The following is a 19490-nucleotide window of genomic DNA, read 5'->3' as shown; positions in this document are numbered from 1 at the left end:
CAACAAAATTAGGATGCACTTCGATGCAAAGAAAAATTAGAATAGAGTAGAAACAGTATCAGTATAGCAAATATTTCATTTCCTCAAATCCACCTCTCTTCATATTCTTCACCTCCACAAAACAGACACAGCAAAAAGGCCCAGGTAAAAAAACAGAACAGGTCTCTCTGATATTAATCAAGATTTTATATTTTTTGGTAGTCATTATCAAGAGAAAAGTTCTGTAAAGTCTTCGTGTCATACTTCTGAACAACCAGCTAATTTTAAGCAAAAATATTAAGTGAAAGCCACTGATGTAACACGGTGTGACACAATGCTGCATTTCTATATGTGAGCTGTGATGCATTGCAGCGGAATTTGGCGGACGCAACCAACACAACCCCGCTCTATTTACTGCAAACAGAGCGCAGCCCAAAAAGCAAGGGTAGAAGGACTCAGAACTTAACCTGCTGGGTTCTTTCTTTTCTTTGGCTTTGTCCCTCTGGGAATGAATACTCAGTAAATCCATGACCGCGTATGGGGAAAACAGATATCGCTTTAATCAGAATTTATTTTTCTCTTTTTTTCTTTTTAATAAATAGTCTTTTTCTTTACCATGAAATCTGTTTTTACCTTATCCTTCAGTATGCTGCTTCCTCTTTTTAAGTAGCTTATTACTGGAAATGTTTGGCCTTACTTCAAAAGAGAAGAATATGTCAACAGCAGAACATCTGTGTCCACACGGAACGCTTTGATGACAGTGATATACTCCGTTTACATCAGTGACTCTGAGCTGAACCTTGATGCTGGCTGCATTTAAAGATCTTACCCCACAGGGCAGGAGAATCCAGGTCAAAAACGCTGATCTGTGTTTGACACACTCTCTACTTCAAGAGCACTTGGCAGTGATTTGTTCCAGAGTCAAGAATCAAACCTACAAAATGTTTCAAAGCTCGGAGCCATGTTCACTTAACCACATTCAAAACAAACATGGAAATTCGCAGTCTCTGGAGGCAAACCTACTTTTGATATGCGGGACTTTGTGAGCAACATGGTCAAATTCTACCCTGAACGCAGCGAGCCCTTTCTTATTTAAATCAAAGAGCATAACTCAGGTTTGAATATCTGTTATTAAGAGGAGCGATGTACCTAAATCTCTCAAATGCAAAAAGGAGAATACATACTTTAGCACCTAAAAGCTCAAACCTGATTGTATAGAAGGGGAGAGTAATGGTTGTGTGTGACACAGCATCGCTTCTGTCAGTGTGGCCAGGGGAAGGCGGGAGAGTTTCAGTAGGGACCACATGCTTCTACATGCGGGCACAACAATGAGGGCTTCCTCAAACGTTTAGGGCAGAATTGTTCAGAGATGAAGAACTAAGCTCTGTTACAAAATATCTGCAAACCATGGCTTCTGTAATCTTCCTTTTTATTTGATTTTAAAAACTTGTGTGTTTCTTTAACTTTTTGTAATTAATATCTAATCTGTAATTTAATTATCCACTCTTACATCCTGCTATGCTGACTTAAATCTTATTACAAGGTGGAGAGTTCCAATGGCCTTCTTCCACAACTCCAAAGCCTGTGTGCCCTCGTAGAAACCTCAGCACCTTTGCAGCACTGAATGGTTCAGTATTGCTTACCGGGCTAATCTGCACAAAGCATCCACCAGGATCAAACCAGTGCACCTGGATATTGCGCTGTTCGTGTTCAAGGACCACAGCCACCTGTACGCTGCACTAGCAAGCGCAAGAATTGGAAATCCTATTCCAGCAAACTGAGAAAGAGACAATTTTGCTTACAGGTCTCACTAGAATGCCATGGAAACTGATACAGAGGTAACTGTAGAAGGCATCATCCACATGGAAGACAGCTCTGATTGAAAGCATCCAAAAACAACGTTATGTGTTTTCCCAATTGGAAAACACATGTGTAACTCCTCTTAACATCAAGACAGAAAATTAGACTGAGTAGGTCCCAATCTCACTAAGGTCCCTGATAACAGGATGAATTAATGTGCACCTCCAAAGCACAGCAAGATGTTTGCACACACAGATTATTAGAAAAAAGTATACCCTAACAGAATAATTATATTTTCAAAGAAAAAAAGAAATACAGCTGAAAGTATGGGAGCTGCCCTGTATGAGGAAACTGCTCAGCACCTGCTGCCCACACCGTGCCTGGCTTCAGGCAGCGTTATTCATTCCACACTGTCATGGGAGCAAAATACACCCCCTAAAATATAAACCACGAGAATAAATAGATCTCTGGGGAAATAGCAGAGAAATCTGTTTTTAAAATAGCGAAGGAGCCTATATGTTCCAGAAAAAAAAAGCCCATTTTGCATTGTTTTGTAAGATTTACACTTTAATTTGAAACCAAAGTAAGGCATAAAATTTGTATGAAAGCAATATCTGATTTATAGATAAGCTTAACACACAATATACTTAGCTGCAAATACCAGAACCCAGTGAGAAAAGGCTCTGAAAGATGATTAAAGTATGCTTGATAAATATGGCCCTGAAATGCCCCAAAAGATTTTCCTGAACTTAAATAGTAAACACAATTAACACAGGTTGTGCTGCAAAACAACTGAACACAATGGATTTCTTTAATTAATTTTCAATGTTATTACATGCTCCTATTGAGCTGGAATTGACTCCATCTACTAACTGTACTGTGAGACAGCTCTTCTGTCCGTACGACCTCACCACCCAGAGGAAGGAACAAACAGCCATTGTGTTGGCCATGTGAAGAGGAAGCCACACAATGACAATGACCTTATGACCATCAAAAGTTAACTTCTTGTAGGCGGAGACTTTGTGGCAGGTGAAGTATTTAGGAAAGACATATTTATAAGGCTCAGGTAATGTGCAGATTGATGACACGTATTATTAATTAACCAATAAAAAGTAGCAGCTGTAAAGGATTACAAGAATCAGAATCACAGAATCACAGAATTGGCTAGGTTGGAAAAGACCTCAGAGATCATCAAGTCCAACCCCTGGTCCAACTTCAGCCCATTTACTAGATCATGGCACTAAGAGCCATGTCCAATCTCAGTTTAAAAACCTCCAGGGACGGTGAGTCCACCACCTCCCTAGGCAGGCCATTCCAATGCCTGATCACTCTTTCCGTAAAGAACTTCTTCCTAATATCCAGCCTAAACTTCCCCTGGCAGAGTTTAAGCCCATGTCCCCTTGTCCTATTGCTAACTGCCTGGGAGAAGAGACCAGTTCCCACCTGACTATAACTTCCCTTCTGGTAGTTATAGAGAGCAATGAGGTCACCTCTAAGCCTCCTCCTCTCCAGGCTGAACAACCCCAGCTCCCTCAGCCTCTCACCATAGGTCATGTGCTCAAGTCCCTTCACCAGTCTTGTTGCTCTTCTCTGGACCCGCTCCAGCACCTCAATATCCCTCCTGAACTGAGGGGCCCAGAACTGAACACAATACTCCAGGTGTGGCCTCACCAATGCAGAGTACAGGGGAAGGATCACTTCCCTTGTCCTGCTGACCACACTATTTTTGATACAGGCCAGGATACCATTGGCCTTCTTGGCCACCTGGGCACACTGTTGGCTCATGTTGAGCTTGCTGTCAATCAGTACCCCCAGGTCCCTTTCTGTCTGGCTGCTCTCCAGCCACTCTGTGCCCAGCCTGTAGCGCTGAAGGGGGTTGTTGTGGCCAAAGTGCAGGACCCGGCACTTGGCCTTGTTGAACTTCATCCCATTGGAATCAGCCCATTTTTCCAGTCTATCCAGATCTCTTTGCAGAGCCCTCCTGCCTTCCAGCAGGTCAACACTGCCCCCCAACTTGGTGTCATCAGCAAATTTGCTGATGGTGGAATACATTACTGTACACTCGTGGTCTGAACTCACCATCCATATTCAAACAAAACTCCTAGCTAAAAGCACACGATATAATTCTTGGGAGTCTTGCATGCATTAGGACACATTAGATTTACATATTATTATTCATAGTAGACATTTCATTACATTAGCTTTGAGAAAATGTACCATCTATATGGGTATTCATGTGTTTCCTATGTACACGCCTTTCTGTGTTGTATATATTATGTAGCTTACAACCAGGTTACCTGGCCTTCTTCTGCCTTAGAAAAAACACACCTGACCCTGCTTGTTCACGAGGTCAATGCCCATGGCAGAGCTCACATTCTTTGACTAAACTCCAATCACCCCAAAATGGGGAGAACAAACCCAAACAGCCACTCAAAACCAGCCCAGGCCAAGTCCAGCTCCCATATTGTTCGCGGGCTCTGTTTGGGAGGCTGCGAGCTGACACGGGCCAAACCTGGGCCAGGGACCGTGCCAGCAGCTGGATGGTGAGGATGTCACTGAAAAATAGTTTGGCCCAAGCCCTGAATCGTTCCGTTTGCTTGAATGAACATCACATCAGCCACGCTAATGGAAACAAGGCACAACACCACGCCACCACTGCAGGAAGACGCCTGCAGAGCTCATACCGTCCATCTGCTCCAGAACAGAACTGCTCCTCTCAACACTGCTTCTGCACCTGAAGCTGCACTGGAGCCACGAGGCCTTCACTACAACAAAGTGCCACTTTATCTCATTTAGCAAGTCTTTGAAAGGATAACTTACCACTTTGGTCTGCTAGTGGACTTCACCATTGGAGCCATCCCATCCCTATAGAGGCTCTTTGTTTTGCTGAAGTTGACCACATTGAAAATTACTCTCTGTGAAAAAAAAAAGTCAAAGAAAAGAGGTCAGCTATAGAAAGAGTTTATATGCGTATTGCATATCCCAGCTGCATACAAATATACAAAGAAAATATATGCAATAATTCCATATCTTATGAATTGTTACTCTCCATAGATCTCAAATAATGCATACCCTGTCTGTTCATAGTATTTTAATACTGCAGTCATGTCCATGGAATGCATCTTTTGAATTGAACGTGCTGGTTTTTCAGCAGGAATCCCAGCCCTACAAACAAAGAGGCCACTGAGACTGGAACAGAGGAACAAGCCCCGGCTGTGCGGTCGGTGTCGGAGAGGCCGGTGGGACAGGGGGCCAGTTCCCTTCAAAACTTCCCAACTGCTCCATCTCTTAAAACATTTTAGTTGCTTCTTCCAACCTGCTGAGGCCTCAGACAGCAGTGCAAAAATCCTAAAGATTTCTCATTTTCTTTCCCCAGAGAAAGCGATCTTTTTCTTCAATTCCCTTGGCAAGAGGAACAATTTTCCACTGCAAAAACTGTACAGGATACCTATGCAGTAGGAAGTGCACGTAGCCATCAATGGTTTGAATACGACAAAGAAGAGTCCAACTCGGAGCTTGGTTTACATGAATAACTTTGGGAAAACTATAGTTGATAGATCAAAATCTAGATCTTTACTGGCAATGAACGGACACTGAGAGTAAATTCGTGCTGGGGGAAGAAAAGATAAAACAGAGCCACAACCTCCCTCCTTAGCAGCTGTCTGCTCTCAGCCATTCCATGTAAAATCACTCGTGCTGTTTCTGTTAGGAGAGCTGAGCTTGGATCCAGCTCATCTCCTGCAGTACGTTTACTTTTCAGATGTTAAACCCAGTATACCTGGTTTCTCATACTCTTGATACCCAGCATTAGTGCACACAGAAAAACTGAAATACGAAGATTAAACAAATTTTGATATAATGCTGGGAATTAAATGGCCACTGTACGAAATCGAACAATTTTGACTAAAGCAATAAGATCAATTAGGCTTTCATATGTAAAATTTTGCAAAACCAAATCTGGATCTCCTGGGCAGTCTGCTCAGACAGCACTGGATTAGAGCAGTGAAGTAAAAGCAACCAGCAGTGGGACGGTGACAAGAGGAGCCAGGCACGTTGGCTTTTACATGTGGGGCTGGTAGGAAACCAGCTCAACTCTGTAGCCCTAATTAAGCATCTCTGCACTCAAGACAAATGAGGAGGGTTTTCCTGAGGTGAGGCCAGTGCTGATGATTTTGTAAATGGAAGCACAAGCTGCTACCTATGCAAACTCTGCGAATCACTCTTACAAGTCCAAGAATAACCTGCAGCTTTTGCTGGAAGTGACTCAAAAAACTAGCAAGTTGGGGAAAAAACACTTTCTTCAAGAGGTTAATTCAATTTTGTACCAACATTAATGAGCAAACTACATATCCCTTTACATGAGGTTTCATGTATTTTGCCTATTGCAGGACTTTGAGATTTTCTAATGGTCATGAGAGTCGTTTATTTTCATAACTCTTGATGAAAGCATGCACTTAATTTACTAAATGTTACATTTGTAGTTTTAAGTGTTTAGGATAATGCTTATCTGATCAAATTTCCATCTTGGGAAGTCTCTAGTTCATTTCCATCTTCTTATGCTTACAATGTATGGCTCTAAATTAGAAAACTATATTTAGGTCTCTATATAAGTGCATATATTCCATACTCCACATGGAAGCATTTTCCTGTATTAGAATGCTGAGATTTTCCTCTGTTACTTAAGTCTGTTCATATTTGTGAAAACAAATGAAGTTGCGAGAAATTGATTTGTTGATCTTGATGTTTGCATGGAGCGAAGGAAACAAACAAGATCTCCAAAGCAATTGCCTTAGACTTGGGATGCAATCACGCCACTGTTGGAAAGGGAAAGTTGCTAATTCTGTTCCGTACTGACTCAGAGCAGACAGCTGGTAGAGAATGTTCTTATTCCAATCAAGCTTATTTTGTATAATGAGTTGGGCAAACGTACACAACTGGGTAAGCAATGTATATAAAAACAAAACTATGCAGCTCATTTAACAAAACAGTGCAGCTGATAACATTTGAAGCACCCGTGTGCACTGTGGAGCCGGCACTCAGCGGTGCGTGCAGCTCTCTCAGCCCGGTGTATAGTGGGATTGGCAGAACCAAAAGTTTAACAGCACAGAACAGAGCTTGACCAACACACACGGCTGCAGTAATAAAGTACACAAACCGAAGCACTCAAATAAGCAGCTGAACCCGGTCGAGTGTTCCTGGTGACAAAGTCGTCCATGCAGTTCAGCCGGTGAAGCGTGCAAAAACGTAATGACTGCACCATACACGCCTTAGCCCGAAAAATACGCAGCTTGCTCAATAAGGTATGCAAACATCTTCGAACTGAACGCCGTAATAAAAAGGTTGTGATACAGCAATCAAACGTTTGCCGAACAAATCTGGTTTTGACATCCCTTACCGCTGCAGTTGCACACTGCAAAGCGCAACAGGACTAGGGATGCACTATGCATATTAAAACACTCTTTCATGAGAAAGTTGTCACCACTCCGTGTGTTTTTATGAATTATAGAGATGAACAATGGGTGGCATTTAATGAGCAATATAATTTAGACACTGAAAAATGAAAACAAACTAGCAAGCTTTTTTTTAAGAAGTCTCAAGGAAATAAACTAAGATGAAAAGTGCTTATGAAGTCCCTAGAAATTGCTCTGGTCTCCAGAGCATCAATCCAGAGAAAAAATGGCAGAAATCTTTACAATAGCAATACTTCTGTTCATTTTGCAGGGTATGAATATCACTAAAAGAAGCAATATTCAAACTGATAGCGTACCTCACATTATAATTGTGTGATTTCACTTCAGTCATGATGCATTTTCAATCTACTGTGTTATTCTGATAGCAATCTGCAACTTCTGGGGCGGTAGAAGAGGTCTGGGGCAGAAACGCCTCTCAGGACAGCACCGGGTAAGCCTGTCCTACCTGGGCCGGCACCAGGACGCTGTGTGGCTCCAGATCGAGGGGAAGACACGTGCAGCACCGCAGGCGCTGTGCGCGGACAGATGTGAGACAGATGCTGGAGAACACGACACACGGCAGGTACGTCCTGCCCATTGGGACAAGAAGGAAGGTGCCCACTTTCCATACTGTGTGTGCAGAAAGTCTGCCCTGCTGCTTAAATTCGGACAGAAAACTGAGGAAAGGCTTCGTCCTGCCTTAAAATTTGGTGATTAAATCTGCTTTTCCCAATAGTCCTCTGCAAACTTATTTCAGGAATTAAAAACATAATCAGAAGTTAAGGGATGCCCGGTGTTTTTAGCATGAGCAAGATAAAGATGAGCCTTGAACACAAGGGGAGAAGGTGGCTGGAGCCTGTCACACTATTGATCTTGTTAGCAGAAGCGTGCAGGTTCCTGACTGCGGCTGGAAGGAGCTGCGGGTGTTTGGGGGCAAGCACACACCAGGGCGGGTTTGGCATCCAGCATGGATGGTCACATCGGACACCGTGTTCTGAGAGGTCTGTGCGAGCACAGGGCGAACCGTGGTCTCTTACACTCATTGTTCGCCCGCATTCTGGCAGGTTTTCCATGCAAACCCACCGACTGAAGCAGATAAAGAAAAGTCACACGTTCGCCAAAGGTGAAGTGTTTTCTCCCAGGATAAGGACACGCAATGTCCCTTCAAAACCACTGCCGGGTTTATTTTGCACAGCTTTCCCCAGCTGACTCTCAGGAACAGCTGAGCCGGCCTGGCTGACCTTACCAAAGCCCACAAGAGTCCCCCCGAGGCTGACACCTGGCACACAGCATTGAGTGTCGAATCATCGAAAGCATGAGAAGCTATAACTAACTGAAAGCAGGACTTGCAGTAGGAAATGTCAGGCTTTCTTAGTATTGATGTAACGTACGCATGTGAAATATTAACAATTCTATAATAGATTTAATAGCAATAGTATAATAATGTCAATTCAGTTGACAGTCCTCCGTGCTACAAGTACAATACAGACTTCGCTAGGAGCTGCCTCAGTACCTGGGGACCGATTGTTTGTAATCAAGCAGGGAAAATTCCATCATGTAACCAGTCACAATAAGAGAACTGGGCACCAAGTAGTAATATTAAGACCTTTCACCTGAAATTAAGTCTGAGCTCTGGAGCTCTGAATAAGCATTAATGATCCAGAGGTCCCAGGTAGCACGGGGCCCTTCGCTGCTTGGTGCCTTCGTTTCTCTGCACAGCACCGTGTTTTGGGAACTCCTGAGGCTCTTTGTGAGCTGGGTTCTGGCCTTGTGCAAGAATCTTGGTTATCCTTTCCTTCCTTTCTTTTGAAAATCCTTTCTATTTCTTGTATAAAATTCAAGTGTTCATTCCTTCAAAGGGATGATCTACTTTGGAATTGCACTCCACTAAAAAAGAAAAGAACCAAGCCAACCCACGACTTGTGCGATTTTGAGTCACCGCTTCTGAATGCGAGAAACCGGCAACAAGGAACTGCTGCCTTCTCACTAAAGGTGCTGCTTGTAGGTATTGATGTCAGAAGGTTTCTGGGGTCCTTCCTAACAAAGCACCTCAAACAAAGCCATACAAAACCAAATTGCACTGGAGGGGCTTCAGAATGGAGAGGGAAAATGTGTCACCTGCAACTGCCATCAGGAAAACAAATAATGTAACAGTCAGTGCCGTGCGAAATCCAAACTTACAAATCTCATTTTTCTGACCTTTTAAAATTTAAGTCATTCATTACTGCTAACATTTTGAAAAAACACACTTCTTATTTTTTTTCCCTTTGTAGGAACACATGTCCTTTCAACCGAAAAGGTTTCTAATATGGATAGCATTTAGCCTTTCCTCTTCGGGTAAGGAGTCTTCAAACCTGCTGGTGCTCAGGAGGGGAACACCGATGTGTACTGCGGGAGGATGGCGGAGCAGCCCGGGCTCTGCCAGGCTCACCGCTCCATCACACCTCTGTCTTGTTAACTGGAAACTGGCACCTCCTTACACAGTCAGGGAGTCTCAGGAAAGCGATGCTGAAAATGGCCCTCAAATTGTGAATTATACAAGGTTTTTTTCCCCTTGGTAGAGCTCTTCATTTAGCTACTTAAAAAAGAGAAATGCTAAAGTCTGAGATGTTATGAGGAGCATCATTAAAGTGACACTCAAAGGATTTTAATGCAGTAAGACCTCTCACATGCTGTTATGCTAACTATAAAATGAGCTCAGAATTTATCATGGTATTTGTCTGTGGTTTGGGGATATTCTTGGTGTTCATGCCAGCCCACCACCTATAAGCTGCATTAGTGTTTTTCAGTTAATGGAATGTAACTTTATCTTAATGACAAAAACTATTTTTAGAAATACTTATCCATTTTGTCATCTGCCCTGCTTATCTGCCCTTTCTGGCCGTCCTTTCTTTGCGCCCAAACCCACAGCCCTGAGCGCAGCCCCACGGGAGATGTAACTCCGGGGTAAGGCGGTGCTTCCCACGTCGAACCTCAGCACCCACGGCGGTGCCCTCGCACTCAGATGGAGGGCAGGGGCTCCCGTGCCGTCTTCCAGACTGCTCATCTGGCTTCGGGCATCATCTGCTGCATTCAAACACGGGGAGGGCAACAGTCACTCCAGCTCTTCCCATTCAGCCTTCTTGGGAAAAGGGCAAATTTGTTATCGAACACCCCCCCCTGCCAACCGATGGCAACTTGCTCTTCAAGTTTTCACTTTTTATCTGATATCAATAATCTGAAACTTTCAACTGAAAACTCAAAAATCTCCATTTAGAAAGGCAGCACTGAAGTAATTAGACCGACTCACCTTCCTTGCTCCCTCGGGTCAAAATCTCCAATAGACTTGCAAATGTGCCACAAGACTTATGTCGTGTTGTGTGGGTTCGTCAATAAGAAAAGAGTAAGGGTCCTGACAGGGCATGTAACCAGACTACAGAGGTATTGAACAGGCTTGAAGCTGAAAGCTTCTTGCCAAGCTTTTTCCATTCTTTGTAGCAAAAGGTCAAAATATTTGTTAAAAAATAAAGAAAAAAAAAAGGCATCTTTATTTAATCAGCTCTGGGAAAAAAAAGGTACTTCTATTTTCTATTTTTTCATATATACACAGTATTTGGCCAAAAAGGCCACTTCTAGGTATAGTGCTTGGAAATCGCAGAGCTACAGGAACACGTGAGCAACTTTTTATCTGCTATTTCATGGGATGTCTGAGCACTCCTGGTTTTGTCATTGACTTTGTCCATATTGATGGGTACTATTTCAGGAATCAGCTGAAATCTAAAGCAAGGAAACAGTACACAGTCTTTCACTGAGACTTTCTCAACCAGTTAAAGTATTTCCTAAAGTACTCCACGCCATTTAACAGCTCTTGCCAGATGATATTTGAAGTAGAGTCATGTATTAAACTCTTTCTAGCTAATTACAGAACCTATCCCTGTTTAGGTTCCGTACTCTTTTCAGTCAATATTACGGCTGCAGGTGGGTAGTAACAGCTGGCCGTGCTGGAACGTGTCAGCAGCATTTGCTGGTATCAAACACCCCTCAAGAAGAACCAGCTGAAAAGTCTTACGTTTTCTTTTTCCTAATAGAGAAATTATTTAGTGAGAAGAAACGCTGCAAAAATTTGATGGGATTTAAACCAGTAATAATAATTACACATTCTTGATCATTCAAAAAGACAATGCTATCAACTACACGTTTTCTGGATGACATCCCGTTCATGGTGCAGGAGGCCTCAAAACCATGAGATCAATCTGGAAAAAGGGAAGAGGGCCAGGAAAAGTCACCACATCATGGTTAGAAGGAACCACTGTGAAATAAAAGCAAGCCCACGTTTACGAGCACTGGCATTAGGTGTGCATCAGGAGGCTGCGCGACCCTTGGAAACACACGAGGTAATCATGGCAATTTAAATAGCAGGCAAACACAAAGGCAGCAATCTGTCTGATACCCGGCTGGAAGGTGAGAATGAAAAAGCCTTTTCAAGTGCAGATCCTTGTGAGAAGCAAAAGGCAGATAAAGCAAGCTCTGTTAAACAGAGATTTGGATGAAGCTTTTCCAGCAGTTGTTTACTTTGGATTTTTTGCAGCTGGCATATTTCGCAGTTTAAAGTTATTGTTTGTTTGGAGCTTGTGGGAAAAACCTGTAGGGGAAAAGGAGGAGATGCTAACACACAGAAAGAAAGACAGGATACATGGGAGAGCTCAAAACCAGATATTTGCCTCAGTGTTCTCTGCTGGGTTGCAAAAACAAAGACATTTTGATGTGCACAAGCACCAGCTCTTGCTGCCAGCGGCCTCGCTTACATTACTGGGATCACAGCCTTGCAAACGTATAAAACCTCGCTATTTACTTCTGCAGTAACCCAGCACAGATGGGCTTTGTGTCCAGGTTATTCATGGAGGTCCTTGGGTTTCTCTTCTTTTTAATTCAATCATTTTGGTTGCTATTACAATGAAACCTTTGAACTTTCTATGTTCTTCTATGCATGGTTCTGAATAGCAATGGGATAAAGGTTTCTCCATATTGTATAGTTCCCTTATATTTAGACAGAAGTGGAATTGGATCCTTACCAGAGTAGCTGCAGTGCTGATGAAAAAACACCCCAAAAAAGGCTTTTGTGGAAAATATAGACCATGTGTTATCAATTTCATGAAGCTAAGGGACATTGCTGTGGCATGTACCCTCTTGTTTTCTTTTGCAAAATTAATAATCCCTTCTATTTCTGCTGCAGAGTTGAAATACTTCTTTCCTGCTCTTTGTAGCCGAATCCTTTTGCAATACTGCAACATTCACACACAACTCACCAATTTCTATAAGAAAATGTAATCAATATGTTAGTGTACATTGGAATCTTAACATTGACAACCAGTAGCCTGAGGTATTGATTTGACAAAACTGCTTATGATTTCTATAGTACTTCAGCACTATTTCTTGTATTTCAGTTTTCACTGCCTTAGATCCTACTCCAAGTGTCCAGCTCATGTACTACTTGACTATTCAAAGTTTTGTGCTTCTAAAGAAAACCCAGGGGTAAGGTGAAGGAAATCGAATTTAGTTCCTGCTATTTTTCTCTACCTATCTATTTGACACTTAGAATAAGATCTCAGAACATCCTTAACCAACCATAATAGCAAAGGGATGTATGAGTTGTCCTCACAGCTTTGGAAATCCCATTCTGAAGCTGAAATGCCGAATCTAAGATTCATACGACGATGTGTCTGTTTGCAGAGGTGATTATCAGTGTGCGAATAAACACGTCTGGGCGGTGCCATGGGCAGCACAGCCCAACAAAAGAACTGGGGGGATTTCAAAAGGAAAGTTAAGTGTCTGAAAGCAATGTGCCCTGTGCTGCATTCGTGTAGCACAAGTGTCACAGCTCCCTGGCACTAACCATAGCTGCAGGGGGAAAACCAAACAAATTTAAATATATATATATATATATGTAATACATCATTACTGGGAAATGCAGACTAACGGCAGCCCAGCCAGTCAGGTCCTCTTGTTTTCAAACGCCAAATGCCAAAGGTAAAATTTACATCTTGTCCTGACTGAGCTTTAAACGTGGATAAGAGAACTTTTGTATCCATAAAAGGGTTCAAACATATACATATTTAGCCTCACTTTTAAAGTTAAGCAAACGTTCACACTTTCCTCCTGCATAAGGGAGGATTTCTGATTCAGGGTTTAAGTCAGCCCAGCAGCATGGGGCAAAGATGCTGGATTGCCCAAAGTCCCATAGGCACAATCTATCCTGAGCAACTGATCGCTGTAGATTGGAAGTGACGTTTCTGCAGCTTTGGGATGCAGGAACACTTTTATTACTGTTACAGATCAACTTTAAGTGTAATATTGTTTTGTTAGTTTATGTAAATCAATTTGAAATGCTGTATGAATAAAAGGAATTTGAAAATGGATCGCTCGTCTTTATTGACTTTGAAGTACTGAGTACGTGGTACTGTGCTGAAACTATTATATTATTAAGTTATAAGAAACATTGCTCAGATACTGAGCAAGTCTCAGAACAAATTCTGGTAATTTTCCACCAAAAATGAGTCTCCAAAAAGAGATAAATATGGTGGAGCACTGAACATCTTCTCTAAAGAAATCATATAATATATGACCGAAGCTGCTTTCAATATCTTACAGATTTGATTTTACTTCAGTTCACGTCCAAATGCCAGTCTAGAAATCTGCTTCCAAGTGCCCTCTTGGTAGAGAAAACATCATCTCTAAATGGTTGCTTGTTCTTCTGCAAAGTAGCAATAAAGCGGAGTACGGCTCTGAGGCCACCACCGACGTTCTGTGCAACGCCACAGGCAAATCCTGCGCTCTTCAGTGTGCCAGCTTGATGGGGCACTCAAAGTCGCTGAAAACCCTTCTGGGGAGATGTGAAAATTGATGACATTGCTTCATAGCACAGTACTTTAATACGTCACAATACTAACCATAATTCTGCAAAAGATCTTTCACACTTTGTGGTGTTTCATTTTTTCCTGTTGGAAAGGACTCGAGAGGTTTTTCTGGAAACAACATGTAAATATAATCCCTCTCAGATTTCCTACATTTTGGAAATTGTAAGAGTAGAAGACACAAATTATTAGCAAAAAAACAATTCCAACCAAAGATACAAAACCTTTCTCAGTTCCCTTATGAATTAATCACAGCTGATCATCTTTAGTTGGCCAGAGCATCATTTAGACTCCAAGCATAACTTTCCAAAACAACTGCAATGCATGACAAGTCATCCTTTGGTGCCGTGATGCCTATGGATTTCCCATCACGAGCACTGCTCCCCCAACCAGCCTGCAACCACGTATCACAAACTCAAAGTCTGCAAAACACCACTTTGGTGGCCAATCCTGGGGGGAAGAGGAGCCCACAATGGAAGCAGGAAAATAAGAACAAAAAGAAGCGTATGCAGTGACGTGAGTAGAAGTCTTCCAATAAATAAAAAATACCAGTATGAGCTTCGAAAATCACAAGGAGCTTCCCAGAAAATGGAGCCAGTGCTCTGTCAACAAAACACAATTACCCGTTGCATGGGAGAGCTCCCTACAAACTTCACACTCAATTCCAAAAGAATTTGAGATAAGCTGGGAATTAGGACTTCAGCTGTGAAGGTGACTGGGAGCAAGAAAGCAGTGATTGAAATGTGGGGTGTCAGCTGCCAGAGGAGAGCACAGGGGGTCTCGAGAGGGTGGAATCCGTGGCCCAGCACCACCCCGGTTCTGGACCACGGGGGATTTCTTCAGCACAAATCAAAGCCATCCAACAGCTGGCTGTGAGCCCACAGCACCCACTGCCAGCTCTGCCACCAAGGACTCCCCAAAACCAGGACCTTTCTCCTCGGGTGACAAATAGAGCACAACACGCACCGCCAGCTCCGATCAATATCCGTAGATAAATAATCCAGTCACATCAAGCAGCACTTGTGCTTTCTTTATGTATGAAGGCACTTTAATAGTATTGTAAGCTTATTTGTCTAGACCATGATAACTTTTATGAAACACTGGCATAACAATATGACAAGGAAGATTTTCTCTAATAAAAAATGCCCATCTCCAAAAGCCTATGGCGGTCAGGTGCCCTCTTTGAGAAAGGACAATGCCTTTTCTCACATTTTTAAATCACAGCTCACACTTTATGACTTTTCTTCCTCAAGTAATTGACTGAAAAGCGCATGTCTATAGGAAAAAAGAAAACAAATGGCAGGATAGATGCACATTTTGTAACTCTATTACCCTAACCGTAAACCAGATTACGCGATATTTTACTAGAACAATGACAATTCTAAAACCTATTAAAAATATGAACAAATCAATAAAGATAAAGCTGAATTATACATAAAAGGAACATTTTCTTTATTGAACAATTCTTATAGATCGTTTTGAAATAACATTGTTCTAGACCTTTGCTTGGGTGATCTTATTGCAAAGTTTTAATGCGATAACTATAGTAGATTTGCATTATGTCCTCACCAACAGCAAACAAGCAGAAAAATGGAAAGACATTCAGATATAAGCATATATGCAGCGTTCTGTAAATAGCTTCGGGGTTTTAATCACATTAACAGCATCTTTATTGTTTAAAAAACTCTGCTAAAACGCAGCTGGGAAAAGGAAGAACGTCTTCTTACAACATAAGCACTGCAACTATGCTGAATTACTGTGGTTACTTTTGCTGGGAAGACCGGTGTTGCATATTGGAACTGGTAAAAATTGATGATACTGTATATCTGTGCGAAATGTAAACCTGAGAAGTGGTCTAGTAAATTTAAAACATCTCTTTCAACATTTTTAAAAATATTTTCTTTGCGTTTCACAGATGTCCATATATAAATACAAGATTAACAGAGTAAATTATAGTTCAAATCCAGGGCAGCTCTTATCCCAAGCATTTGCTATTGCTGACCGCAACTGGGTTTTAAGATTTATTTTAATCTTAATAGATATTTAAGTGAGCTAAAACAGTTATTTGCGCACCAGAATGTGTGACAGCAGATTTCACTGCATTATATAGACATAAGTTTCCTAAAGAAATACACCACTGAATATCCAGATTTTTCTTCCGCAAAGGCAGGGCAATTCAGTTCTCTTTACCTCCTTTGCCCCTGGGACGACCTCTCACAATAAGGATTGTCAGTGTTTTATTTATAATGGCAGATCTCAGGTTTGATTCTGGCAGCTTTTGATCTCCTGATGGCCCGAAAGCTTTCGGATACAGAGGAATCTGCTGCTTTTTGGCATCCTGCAGTGCGCCCGAGCCTCAAAAGCAACCTCCAGTCCCAGAAGTGAATCACCCAGGCAGTGTAAGCAAAACACAGACATCACCAAGCGATGAACATCTCTAACAAAACGTCTCTGTCAGACAGACGACAGCCTCGGACCACTCGAAAAGCATTTGTAGAAACTCTCCGACCTGCAAACAAACTTCTGCTTTACAACTTCAAACTAAATGTACACGAAAATAATGAATCGGTAAAACCTCAAATATTCTTTTTCGACATCCATGTGAAAATGGAAATATATCCATTCTTGGAAACATTTAGTCCCTAAGAAAAGAAGATTGCTGCATGTTCCCACGGGACAGCCATGCACAGAGCTGCCTGGGCAGCGCGGCTGCCAGGGGACAGGACAGAACGGCTTCATGGAAACTGCCTGCAGCACAGCTCTCCTGCCTGATTCATTGGCAAACAACAGAATAAATGAGAGGAGAAATATTTGATATTTAAAAGGAACAATTTTTGATGACTATGTGACAATGGCAATTATTTTGCCCCTAGAAATCTCTTCTTGGATAGACTGTATTAGTTAGGTAAGACCTCTAGACCAATGCAGAATACAATTGTCCTAAATTTGAAACGGGAGCATCTCTTGCTTTTTTCTCTACTAACACGTTATTCTTTAACTCTTAGTGAAGCTTAAGGTTCTTTATATTTCTTGCAATGTGGGGAAGAGAAGGTAGGGAGGAGGAGGCCACACAAGGCTGTGAAAGGTGTTGCTCTTGGTGGTTTGGTTTGGTTGGTTGGTTTGGTTTGGTTTAGCACCAATATATAACAAGAGCGGCTTGCCAGTTTTCAGTTTGCTGTGTCTCAGTGCTGCTTTCAGGTTGCAGCGGATGCCATAAAGTACCAGATACTAAGCAAACTGGAAACTGAGATGAAGTGTTGTAGACTAGTAGGCTTGATCCTGTAGCCCTTCTATACCAGCTATAATGTCATTACTGGGAATCAAACCCTTCGAAAACATCTGCTCCTTATGCCAGTTTCTAGTAGAGTTAAACAAAGCATGGTACTCAGAACACATCCACTAACCAACACAAATAAAAGGGCAAAAAGCAAAGAGAAATGTGAGGATACATTCAGAAACAATTCAAAGAGCTCAGGGAACGACAGCAGAGGGTTTGCCAGACAAATGAGATTCTCTGTGCCCAACCGTTAAATACCTGTGTACAGCACAAGGCCCCGTTCTGGCTAAACCTGCGCTGTTAGGTTTACAAATAAACCTGCTAAGGCTTTTGCATTATTGATCAGCGATGGCAGGCTGAGCCCACACATCCTATTTACATTCCATTTCTCTTCTAAGATATAACGTGTCTTTTACAAAACAAGAGCTCCTTCCATTTAAACCCTGCAGTTTGTGTTCTTCATGCATTTTAATGGTTGCAAGCAATTTAGAAGGTTAGTCTTTGAATACTAGAGAAAACTGGCAATATTTATTGGTAAATAAATGTCTAATTATAATAATTTAGGAACACTTCCAATATCGTGGTTTTTTTCTAAAGAAATAGCTGGAAAATTATCTCCTTTGTATACCAACGGTACTTAAATGAAAACCGCCTAACAACTTACATCATTCTAATGTTACAATTAACAGATTTCGCACCTATTCTAAGCACAATGCAAGCATGTTTTAATTTAAAAATAACAAGTAAAACACGGGCATTCAAATCTAGGCGGTTCATGCCCAGCTCTGCACAGAGACAAGCTGAGCCCAGCTTTTCCAGGCCGGTGAAACAGCGGCTAACACAGCCCCAGAGACAAAATGGGATGATGTGAGCTCGGTCTTGAAACAATTCTTCTTTCCAGACCCATTATGAAGGATTCTGGTTCCTTACACCTGCTGCTGACCATCCAAAGCAAGAGGATGCAAGATCAAACCCTCTTTCACAGCCTGTGTGATTCAGAGCCACACGCTCCTGAGCAGAATCATCTATAATGTCCTTGAAAAGACCCAGCAAGAGAGTTTGGAAGCAGCTCCCCAGCTCCCAGCTCCGCTCCCGCAGTTCAAACGCCCGCGTTTCCGAAAGCGGAAGAGGCGAATCACCAGGCACGGAGGCAGGTCCCACATCAGAAACTCAATCCACTCACTTCAGCAGCATTCAGCTCTCAACAACGTTTTGTGCTGGGTCTCCATCAAGTTATTCCGGGCTGTGAGATTGTCAGGGATGATGGATGACTATCAGCCTTCTGCTGTCTTCTTGCCTTCTCCTGAGAGACTTGCGGCTGCTGACTGCAAAGCAAATCCCTCTTTTCTTTTCTTGCACAACATAGCAAATGAACAACAGTAATTATGAGGAAGCCTACACTACAATTATTTTAGCACTTAACTTTGTATTGACATCTGTAAGAGACAGAGCTCTCTAGATTGATTAGCAATGATATAGCTTCCTGCCTTTTACTGATATTGCTGCAGTCATCCTTTACGTGCAAATTCACTCAAAAAACCCCACTGTTTTTCCCTCTTAATATTTGAAATTACAAATTGAACTAATTACAGAAAATTCCTAACACTTTATGAACATAGCGTATTATTATTGCACCAGTGTTTCGAACTGTATAGTATTTCTAACACAATCAAAACTGACATAAGAGAATCATTTAAGGATATTAAATGGGATTATGTTGGGGAAGGTGCTAAAGCCACATTATTGTTCCAGTTTGGAATCCTTACTTGAACAAATCCTGTTTGGGCAGCCAGTGGTGGCTCTGGTGTATATATATATATATATATATATATATATATGTATGTATAGGGGAAAAATTACTGAAAGCAGCAACAAACCTGTTTACACATTGACAGAATTTGATGTCAAGTACTTAAACCATTTACTAAAACCAACTACAGGAAGAAACATCTGGTCTGGGAAAAGAAACAAAATAGGGAGGAAAAAGCAATAGCGAGAGAAAATGAACTGGGACATCCTTCAGTCTCTCATTTTCCTAGTGTATTCAAAATAACCGCAAAATTTATCACAAACAATACTCTACCAATATCACTA

At 41.9% G+C, this 19490-nt stretch overlaps 1 protein-coding gene across 1 annotated transcript in view; it reads right to left on the bottom strand.

Moving 5' to 3' along the window:
* Positions 1-19490, bottom strand: part of BEND5 (BEN domain containing 5) — an 876445-nt gene that overhangs the window by 672303 nt on the left and 184652 nt on the right. Inside the window, exon 4 of the mRNA XM_065842086.2 lies at positions 4600-4694. Coding sequence (XP_065698158.2) covers positions 4600-4694 — 95 coding nt within the window. The remainder of the gene's footprint in view (positions 1-4599; positions 4695-19490) is intronic.

This window comes from Patagioenas fasciata, chromosome 6, assembly GCF_037038585.1.
Source record: "Patagioenas fasciata isolate bPatFas1 chromosome 6, bPatFas1.hap1, whole genome shotgun sequence".
NCBI lineage: Eukaryota > Metazoa > Chordata > Aves > Columbiformes > Columbidae > Patagioenas > Patagioenas fasciata.
Note: the sequence above shows the minus strand (reverse complement) of the source record. Positions and strands in the feature narration are given on the sequence as shown.